The 11,014-nt window shown below is 32.5% G+C and overlaps 1 protein-coding gene across 1 annotated transcript; it reads left to right on the top strand.

Annotated features, from left to right (window-relative positions):
• Nucleotides 1–2,435: 2,435 nt before the first annotated feature.
• Nucleotides 2,436–5,729, top strand: LOC115696848 (2-alkenal reductase (NADP(+)-dependent)). The gene is made up of 5 exons (XM_030623733.2): nucleotides 2,436–2,830; nucleotides 2,969–3,146; nucleotides 3,391–3,557; nucleotides 5,003–5,085; nucleotides 5,221–5,729. The coding sequence occupies exons 1-5, from the start codon at nucleotides 2,606–2,608 to the stop codon at nucleotides 5,597–5,599; spliced, it is 1,032 nt and encodes a 343-aa protein (XP_030479593.1). The 5' UTR covers nucleotides 2,436–2,605; the 3' UTR covers nucleotides 5,600–5,729.
• Nucleotides 5,730–11,014: the final 5,285 nt, after the last annotated feature.

The following is an 11,014-nucleotide window of genomic DNA, read 5'->3' as shown; positions in this document are numbered from 1 at the left end:
GTAAAATAATTTCCAACAGTTAATGTCCTCGCAATTCGTATTCAGCGACATATAATTTCTCGCCAATATAGTAATTAATGAGTTATTCCATTTAAGGCAACTGCATCGATTCATATTACCCTTATCATGACACATGTCCTCCAATGAGATGGCAGTTGAATTTCGGGTATAACAATCGTAACTTTTCAACATATTTATTTTTTAGAGCATTAGGTTGTAACTTTAATATCAACTTATTTCTAATTGTATGATTGTTTGGAATGGTTTACATATATTGATTAAAGATATTATCCTTTGGCATGGTTAATAAATTTGTTTAAAGGATGATACTGTTAAGGAGAATTGGTGAGTTGTCCATTTTCATTGCATGATTTAGCTTGTTGCTGACTGTTTTTGTTTTTAGCAGATGGTGAATGTTTTTATCCATGCATAATCATTAAATATCCATATTTTTATTGCTTACTTTCATTACAGGTATTCCCACTTTAAAAAGAAATACAGAAATTGTCACTACTCGAATTTAGGCCGTGTCAAATATGTAATATGTATAATTTGGGTAGTTAAAAGTCACACTTTGACCTTTGTAGGAAGATAATGCTTATAAATGATCTTTTAATTTATATTATAAAATACTTATTTAAAAATAATGGATTAACTTCTATAACTATAAGAAATATTAATAACATAATCAGGATCACTCCTCAATATAAAAGAATAATAATATCTCAACAATTGTTTAGTCACCGAGTAGATAGATTTAATAAATCAATAAAAGATGGAAATAATATCTAGCACTCATTATTCCTCATTTCTAAATAGTACATAGCTAATTTAAGTCATCTAGACCATCTATTCAATCTTAAATACAAAATTACTTTTCAATGGAAAGTTTGATAAATAGAATAAGACGAGACTACTAACACACGTTTCCTCAACGGTACCATTCTCATCTAATAGCATCAAACTCAGCTCCTGGAATAGAAGAAAATAAGGGTGAGCTTATAAAGCCCACAAGGAAAAAAAAAACTAATATCAAAGGACCCTTAGTTTAATAAAAATTCATCCATGGTTAGCTTTTAAAAATAAAACATCTCGTCACCATTATCAAAATGTATAAATAAAATAGAGAGACCACAAATAATCACAAACTCAAGTGTCAAATGCATATCACACCGTCCACTAGACCCCTACATCTCAATACCAATCATAAAAGAAAACGACATCCAAAACTGAGTAGTCACACTTGATAACTACCATAATCCCAGGGCTTAGATTCTATTCACTTCCTGTACAGATTCATGGTCTTCCACCTACAGGTGAGTGCACACTTGATCTAACTATGATGACAAAGAGACTAGGTTGCGAAAAAATAATTTGCACAAATCTTGATCAACATGGCTCTCATCAGTATAACCAAAAGCCGACAAATAATAATTACAAAAGAACAAATTCCCTGTTATTTTAAAAAATTCGACCGCATAACGACTACATTTTGAATAAACCCAAAAATATAATCTACACAAATATTTACACAAAAATATTTTTGGCACTCAATGTCGCAGAACACTCTAAAAAAATATATTGATTAAGTTTTCAATTTTTCAAACAATTTGTAAATTATAAAAATTGGAATATGTCTAATTCTATTCAATACATATAAGATCATGTCCAATAATCAAGTTGAGTCCCTACCTCTCCCAAGTTGTTGTCCAAAAAAGACGATCCTAAGCTCTCAAGTCTCGAGCTCCAATCGTTAAGTCTAATCTTAGATATCACTCCCATCTATACCATCTAATGGCTAGATAAATTATCATCGTTGCATATTACATCCAAAACTGAGTCCAGCGATATATTATAAGACTATATTTAAAAGTTTGGAGTTTTGAAACCTCACTTAAACGGTACACATTAACTATTAGTGGCAGTAGATATCGGTGTTCCGAAAACGTCGTAGAAAATAGGAGTAACATATATCAAAACTACCACCTCGACGAGTAGATCACACCCATGTCAACCATTTATCGAATCGGTACACGTTATTGTCGGAAATTCGCCGAAAAGGGAGAGCTACAAAAACGTCACCAGAAAAAGTAACGAGCTGGACAAAATGGCTTAGTGTAGATTGTTCTCTTTGATGAATTGAGTCTAGTGGTAAAGACAGTTCGTCAAACAAACACTAGAGGTGGCCGAAAAATCCGTTCAAAGTTTGAATCTTCAAACTTTGACTTGCGATCTCAGGCTAACAGGGGAGAAAGGAGCGACACCATTTGGAGGTTGAGGTCGCCGTCGGGTGGGGAATCTAATGTTCCAGCACATGGTTAGAGAAAAAGAGAAAGCGAGTGATGGGAGGGAGCTGGGCTTCTCCTTTTATTTTATTTATTATTTTTTTTTTGTTTTGACTCAGTTTAACCGAATCTTTACCGAACCAGTATAATTTTCATTTATAAGTCTCTTGTAGTTGTCACGTTGTCTTTGAAATTGTGAAAACTACTTCAGTGAGAGAAGGGATCTGCACCACCTAATCCTTTTTATAGCTAAAAAAAATTATAAGTAGAATACCTTCTTTCATGTGCTCTCTGAAAGTAAACAGAGTGAGAGATCGAGAATGGAAGAAGTGAGCAATAAACAACTGCTGCTGAAGAACTATGTTTCCGGTTATCCGAAAGAGTCGGATATGGTCTTAGCCACTTCCACCATCAAGCTTAAGCTTCCAGAAGGCTCCAATGGTGTTCTAGTAAAGAACCTTTATTTGTCATGCGATCCTTACATGGGACCCCGAATGAAGAACCTCAACAATGGCTTTTTCATAGAGCCCTTCAAACTTGGTTCTGTTAGTCACAAACATAATTCAACAAACTTTACACGTTTTTCTGTATATATATATATATATATATATATATATATATGAGTTTAGCAATAAATTGTAATAATTGTTTGGAGTGTCTAACATTGATTTCCATATATGTAGCCTATCACTGGGAATGGAATTTGTAAGGTACTAAAATCTGGAAATCCAAACTTCAAGGAAGGAGATTTGGTCTCTGGAGTGACAGGGTGGGAGCAATACAGTGTTATTGAGTCCACGAAATATATGTCTAAAATTCAAAACACTGACGTGCCTCTGTCTTACTATACTGGATTACTAGGTAAGTTTTCTGCTTATAAGTTAATCATAATGAGTTTCATGTCAATTGACTATCAATAATTACTCAAATAAATTTCTAGAAAAATCTTATTGGCACGGCAAAAATCAATCAGATCAAATATGTTGTTAGAATCATAGAAAACGAAAAAAGAAGATGTTAGACTACTTTGATTTATTTTTATGCTTTTTTCTATGTTTGTTGGATGTTAGTAAGTTATTCTCTTATCATATTCTGTCTAAATAAGGAATGCCTGGTATGACTGCTTATGCTGGCTTCTTCGAGGTTTGCTCTCCGAAAAAGGGGGAATATGTGTTCATTTCTGCAGCATCAGGAGCAGTTGGTCAGCTTGTTGGGCAGTTCGCAAAGCTCTTGGGTTGTTATGTTGTTGGAAGTGCTGGAAGGAACGAAAAGGTTCCCAACTATTAACTAATATTAAACATATATTCTTATATTCCTCTTGTCTAGTACAAAATGCCTATGAACGTATATTGGGACATAAATGCAATTGGATATTTGTAGTAGATCTACAAGGGAAAGAAATACGTGTTACCTAATTAACTATGTTGTGATTATGGTTATCTTTTCCTTCCTTTTTTTCTAGTTACGATTTTATTTTACACTCCGTACATTTATACCACAACATGTGCATGTGGCTAACATGGTCTTAATAATTTTTCATTTGTGTAAAGTCTTTTTTTGGCAAGTTAGTTGACAAAATAATTTTTCTATTTATGGTAAGATTGCTTTGCATTCATATTCGATTTCTTGCCTTATAAATTCGGATTGTAGTTGCCCTTTTCCTTGATTGGAAAGTTGCACTTTCAGCTGAACTTTCCTTTGTTGAAAACTTCTCAAAAGACAAGGAATTCTCTTTTGGAAAGTTGCCTTTTTTAGGGAAACTTTGATTATTGCCTTTTCCTTATTAATTTCGATTGTATCTTGATAAAATCAGAATATCTAATCTGTTTTTGGCAGGAATCAAGCATTAATAGAGGATCGAAGGCGATTATAGCAAGTTTCCCGTTTAAATTACGTCTGTTGCGTCGGCATCCGAGATACGATCTTTGAGATCGTATTTTCTTTGGAAAGTTTTTGTACAGCTGTAGATTCGAACTTGTGGTTGCCTCTTTGGTTTCTATGTTCTATAAATAGAGCTTAGAGAGCAACCATTCGAATTACCTCTTCCATTATTCATTTTTTGCATTTATCTTTTGAAAGAAGAGAGTCTTTCTTTGTTTTGTGAGAGCCTAGTTGTTCATCTAGGTTCTAGTTGTTCTATTTCTGTTCTTACTCTATCCTAGAGGTTGTGAAGAACTACTTGACTAAACAAGAGATTGGTCTTCGGGAGAAGACTTGATAAAGCCTTACTTCGGGAGGAAGTAAGCACTTGGTCTTCGGGAGAAGACTTGTTGAAGCCTTACTTCGGGAGGAAGTAAGTACTCACACTTCAAAGACGAAGGGAGTTCGGGCTTGAAGGTGTTTCAAGAAGTCAGATTCATAAAGTGGATTACAAAGGATTGCGGCAATTCTTTAGAGGGAGTCTAAACTTGTTTAAGTCAATTGTCTTTGTAATTTTGATACTTTATTAATTGATTTCATTCTCTGGGCGTGGCGCCGTGGACTAGGAGTGTTCGTGAGAACACTGATACCACGTATAAATCTCTTGTGTCAAGTTATTTATTTTTCTGCAAATATTTTATATTCTGCTTGTTCGATTTCTTTATGCGAGAATTGCTTCTATTTCTGCAAACGCTTACAGTTTTTATATTTTCTTATATACAACTAACATTTGCAAAAACACGGTTTTTCAATTTGAATATACCTCTCTTATGAAACATTTCATAACCACTACACAGGTTGATTTGTTGAAGAACAAATTTGGCTTTGATGAGGCTTTCAACTACAAAGAAGAGTCTGACTTTGATGTAGCTTTAAAAAGGTCAGTCAATGTACATTGGTGGAATTCCAAATATTATGTTCTTGAGAAGCACTCATAATTCATTGTAATCCTTATTAGTTTAAGAAATGTTACAATGATAGAATAGAGATAATACATTTTTATATTTTTGGACAGGTATTTTCCAGAAGGTATAGATATATACTTTGATAATGTTGGGGGAAAGCTGCTAGATGCTGTTCTACAAAACATGAGAAGCCATGCTCGAATTTCTGTTTGTGGAATGATCTCACAGTACAACCTTGAACAAACTGAAGGTGTACATAATCTGACGAATCTTGTGTGGAAAAGTGCTCGAATGGTTGGATTTCTGGTTGCTGACTATTACCACCTATACCCAAAATTTCTCGAATATGTTATGCCTTACTTAAAAGAAGGAAAAATTGTGTATGTTGAAGATATAGCTGAAGGGCTAAAGAGTGCCCCAAAAGCTTTGGTAGGGCTCTTCAATGGATGCAATGTGGGAAAACAGGTGGTTCTAGTCTCTTCGGAATGACCTCTGCTTTGACAATAATTCTAATGGTCCTCTGTACTCTAAAATAGCACAGAATGGTCTAAAATCACTGTCTTTATAAATCCTTCTGAATTGTTCTACTTTTCTTTCTTAAAAATATATAACTTGTTTGGTTTTGATTATCCCTAATCTATTTAGTGGCGGATTTTTTTATTCTATTTTTAAAATTTTTTGAATTTTTTCTATTTTGTTTAGAAAACAACTACAAAAATATATGAAACTAAATGTCTCACATTGTTTATAAATTATGTAGGCATATTATTCTTTTTATGCTATATTAATTCATCCAAAAGTATTTTTATTTATGGGGGTTGATTAATTTCTTACCTTATTAGTTTTTATTATTTTATTTTTAATGTCTTATAGTTTTTTTATCTTTCATCCCATATACATTTTATTATTTATATATTTTTAAAAGTAATTATTTAATAAATATTTGTTTTATAAGTTTTTTATTTAATTTTATTTTAAAATTTTATATTTTTATTAGCTTAAAAAAATATTCAAACTAAATTATTTTAAATGAAACTTAACATTATTTTTTTCTCAATATATAAAGAAAAATATAATCAAATGAGATGTCATCTTATGAACATTTTTTTCTTTTGCTATTTATCTCTTCATATTTTATCTATTTTATAATATGTCTTCTAAGTAATATATATATATATATTTATATATATATATATCTTTATATATTAAAAGTGTCTATCTAACTGCATTTCTTGGTTTAACAGAATATACCTTAAATAAAAGAATATTCTGTTAAATTTAACGATGTTAATACGTTTGATCGTTAACAAATAAACCCAATAATTAAACCTAAAAAATTAGACAATTTTTTTTTAAATTAAAAGAAAAAAAAAATCATCTTAGTCACATATCTCTAACAAACCGTAAAATATTTGAAACCCTAAATATCGTTGTAGATTCTGAATTTGTTTTCACATCTTTGCCCTCTTGAAGGTCAGTTTTGCTACGACTCTTGTATGTTTGAGTTGTTTTGTGGGATTATGGAAAGTAAGAAAGAAAATACGTATATTGGAAACTAACTAATTTTTCGTTTAGTTTCTGAGAAAGTAAGCTAGGAAATTAATGTGAATTTTTGTACTTTGACACCCTAAACGATTTTCCTTGTGAAAAGGTATTTGTGATAAATTTGTCTCTGAATTTAAAAATTGCAAAGAAAGTGTTATCAGATTGTGTACTTATTTCACTTCTGTAGTACTGTTGATGTGATCTTTGTATTTATAGGTTTGTGTTCTTATTATATTAATATATGTACATATATGAATGCGTTGAATCATATAATTGCATTATTACGTTCTGCAATCTATATTATTTATTTTTTTTTTTTTTTGAAATAACATTGTTGACATTTTTTCTCTTTCTGTTTTGTTTATTTCAATTTTTTCAGAGCTTCCGATCCGAACATCTTCATCAAAATGTCTGGGTAAGTTGGGTTCTTTTTTTTTTTTTTTTTTGTGGCAATTGATTATTGTATTGTATTGGCATCTCCTAAGCTCTTTATCATCGTAACTTTATCTTTTTTTTTTGTTTCTATTATCAATAATAGGCATTGTCTAAATGGGTTTAAATTCTAACTTTTGGCTTACTGTAAATTAGTATTTCTTTTATCATTAGAAAAAAATGCTATCCTATGTTCCTATTGAATTTAATCAAGCTGATTTGCAGGCATAACTATATTTATTTGTTCATATCATAAATTATAAATTATATTAGAAATGTTCTTTTATTATTTATTGATTTATAATTTACATAAATTTACATAATAATTTAAAATAAAATAAAAAATAAATATTTAAGTATGAATAAATCAGAACAAATAAATATTTAAGTATTTCAATAAATTCATAAACAAATAAATCAGAACAATTCAAAATCTCAAATCAAGAAAATTAAAAGTTTAGATTTATAATCTTTACAAATATGAAAAACTTAAATAGATCTATCTACCATTGTTGTTGCCGTTGCTTAGTTACTGAATTCTTAAACAAAAATCACTAGAACTAATATAAAACTAATATTTACGTGGCTCGCCACGTAACTCTCATCTAGTATATATATATGTATGGAACATTTCTTAATGAGTAATCAATGGGTATTAAAAAAAAAAAAAGAATGATGTGGTAATATGTTGACTTCCTATAGCAGGTTACCAATAAGTATTTTTTTTTAAAAAAAAATTAATATATTTTTTATTTAATAATAGGGAATAATAATTCTAACCAATAGTATTAAAGAATTAAAAGTTATTTTTAGAAACTTACTTATTTTGTTTAAATTACTACTTTATCCTTACACCAACAATAGAAATTTATTAAGTTATAAGGGTCATTGGTGATATTTCACTCTAACACTCTTGGATGAGTTTTTTTTTTTTAGAGTTAAGGAAAAAGAATTAAGTTATTTGATTTTATGGTTAGAAAAAGAAAAAAAAAATGAGTAGCTTTAGTTTTTCAGCTCTTTGTTCTTATTCTAAGAATTATTCTATTACATATTGTGCTTGAATTTTTTGTTTGGTGCTGGTAAGTAAACAGGTGATTAGTAAAATATTAAAACTAGAAAATGTTTTCTCCAATATTTAATTTTACAAATCCCACATAAATTTTTGTACTATGTTTACTTGTTTGCTTGTTGAGAGAGAAGAAGATCGAGATGTGTATTATTTTTTTGCTCCATTAGTTCATGCTCTCTAACTATATATGGACCAGGACAATAGAACAGTGTAACACCCTAACTAACATAGGCGTATTACGTGATTTTTAAACATGCTGTGCAGCTCGTTGCTAATCAACGAGGTTTATGGAAAAACGTGATTAATTAAAATTTTGCTTTTTAATTAAACTTATAAAATAATATTACAAAAGACTCGGGATCCCGATTATAAAATCATTTATAAAAGATTTAACTGATTAACTGATACATAAAATAAATGTCGTCTAACGACCAGTTGCAAAAATTAGCCTCGCTGTCCCGATGATCGTACGCTCCAGGCCTAACCTCCCCGACATGTACAATCTTCACAAGCTCGCTCACGGTCCATCAGCTTTAGCCTTGCCTTTACCTACACATAAACATAGAACTGTGAGTCGACAGACTCAGTAAGAAAAGCATAATAATACTCATACATAATCCCGGTTATGATCAGACGCCCATACCCCTGATCATAACCCTAACTGCCGTGTCCAACACGATACTGAGTCCCGCTACTGCCGTGTCCAACACGGTACTGAGCCACTACTGCCATGTCCAACATGGTGCCGAGTTACGAACGTTCATAGGGACGGTACTATTGACACGTAACAACACGATCGGTCGAGCCGGTCATACTCATTTCTTGGTCATACTCCAGCCTGTACCGACGTGTTACTATATCCTCCTGATCGGTCGAACCGGTCATACTCCGGCTGCTGGTCATACTCAAGCCTGTACCGATGGGATACGTCAATAGTACGGAACCACCCACCAAGTGTCAGCCTGATCGGTCGAACCGGTCATACTCCGGCTGCTGGTCATACTCCAGCCTGTACCGACGTGACAGGGCTGGATGGTTCGAAGCCAACATACATATCTAATGTAATCTAACAGGCTTCCTACATGCACGCTAAACATGTAATCTACATATGCATATTGTTATACTAATCTTACCTGGATTTCGAATTCAGGTGTGCCGGTCAACCTGACTGGAACTTTAGCTGAACGACGGATTACAGGCTCCTAAACCATAAAAATTACAACACTATAAGTGACACGCTAAATCACTTCCCGGGGACTTAAACTAGGAACTAAAAGTTTCCCTATCGATAAAAAGCATGGCAATACCCCCTAAAACATAAAAACGAGGAAAAACACGGGTTCTGAAAATTCCCCAACCGGCAGACCGGTTGCCCAACCGGAATTCCGGTTCTGGGAATTACTGGACCCTCATCCGGAATTCCGGTTCCTCGCAGGAATTTTTAAAAAAATTCCTAACTCAACCAAATCAAATCCAATTCATACCAAACCTTCCAGACCTGCTCTAAATACCCCCAAAGAACATTTTCAAAGCATCAAAATAGCCCAGAAACCACAGATACAAAATTTGCCATTAAAGCTCAAGCTTTGAGTTCTAAACTCAAACTTGAGCAAATCCCACAAACATGCATTCAAACCAGCTTAATTCTACTTAATCAAGCTTAAATAAGCTTCTGAAAACAAACAAAAACATTAACAACCATACAGCAACAAATTACACAATTTTCATCAAAATTCACATATTTGCATAGAAAAAGCTATAGCTTGCTCAACCTAATAATCATACTCCACAAGTAGCTTAATTAACATCTAAAAATCATGCTTTTTAACCTCAGAAAATAACCACAGAATACAGCAGCAACAACATCCAAATCAACATGTATTTACTCATTTTTTTATCAAAAACTCCAAGAAGACAAAGAAGGACAAGTTCAAGAACCTTACCAACAATTGAATTACACTTAAAATGGTTGAAAAATGTTTGAATTGCTGAGAAAATCCCCCAGCCCTAGCAGCTCACACCAAGCCGAGAGAGAGAGAGAGAGAGAGAGAGAGAGAGAGAGAGAGAGAGAGAGAGAGAGAGAGAGAGAGAGAGCTTTGAGTGAAAATCTTTCTAACTTTTCTAACTTTGATTTTTTTGATAAAATGAATAAAAGCTAAGTAATATAAATCAACTCCATTTCAGCCAAATATACAATGAAATAAACATTTAATTTTCAAATAATCAAGTCACTAAAACACAAAAAGTCATTGGGGCAAAAAGACCATTTTGCCCCTCCACACTAAAATCACATAAAAATCACTAAAGGGGTATTTTGGGAAATTCTAAATTCCCGGCCATTCCCGACATTCCCAATGTCTAATAAACCGTCCCAAACTAATAACATGCTAAGTTGTGATTTCTACTGAGCCAAACGCCGAGTTCCGAAATACCGGGCACTAGAAATGCAAAATATGAAAACTACTGAATAACATAACCATGCATTTCTGAATTCCATAAATAACAGTATAATAAATTATTTAAATAGCTATAAATAATTTCCATAATTAATCATAATTAACTGATAATTTCCAAATTACCTAAGCGGGCTTTACAACTATCCCCCCCCCTTAAAAGGATTTCGTCCCCGAAATCTAACCTGAATAACTCTGGATATTGAGCTCTCATATGTGACTCTAGCTCCCAGGTGGCTTCCTCCACCTTGCTGTTTCTCCAGAGAACCTTGACCAATGCTATGGTCTTATTCCGAAGGACTTTATCCTTTCTGTCCAGGATCTGCACTGGCTGTTCCTCATAAGTCATGTCTGGCTGTAGCTCAAGACTCTCATAACTGAGTATATGAGAGGGATCTGAAACGT

The sequence above is a fragment of the Cannabis sativa genome, chromosome 7 (genome assembly GCF_029168945.1).
Source record: "Cannabis sativa cultivar Pink pepper isolate KNU-18-1 chromosome 7, ASM2916894v1, whole genome shotgun sequence".
Classification (NCBI taxonomy): Eukaryota; Viridiplantae; Streptophyta; class Magnoliopsida; order Rosales; family Cannabaceae; genus Cannabis; species Cannabis sativa.
Note: the sequence above shows the minus strand (reverse complement) of the source record. Positions and strands in the feature narration are given on the sequence as shown.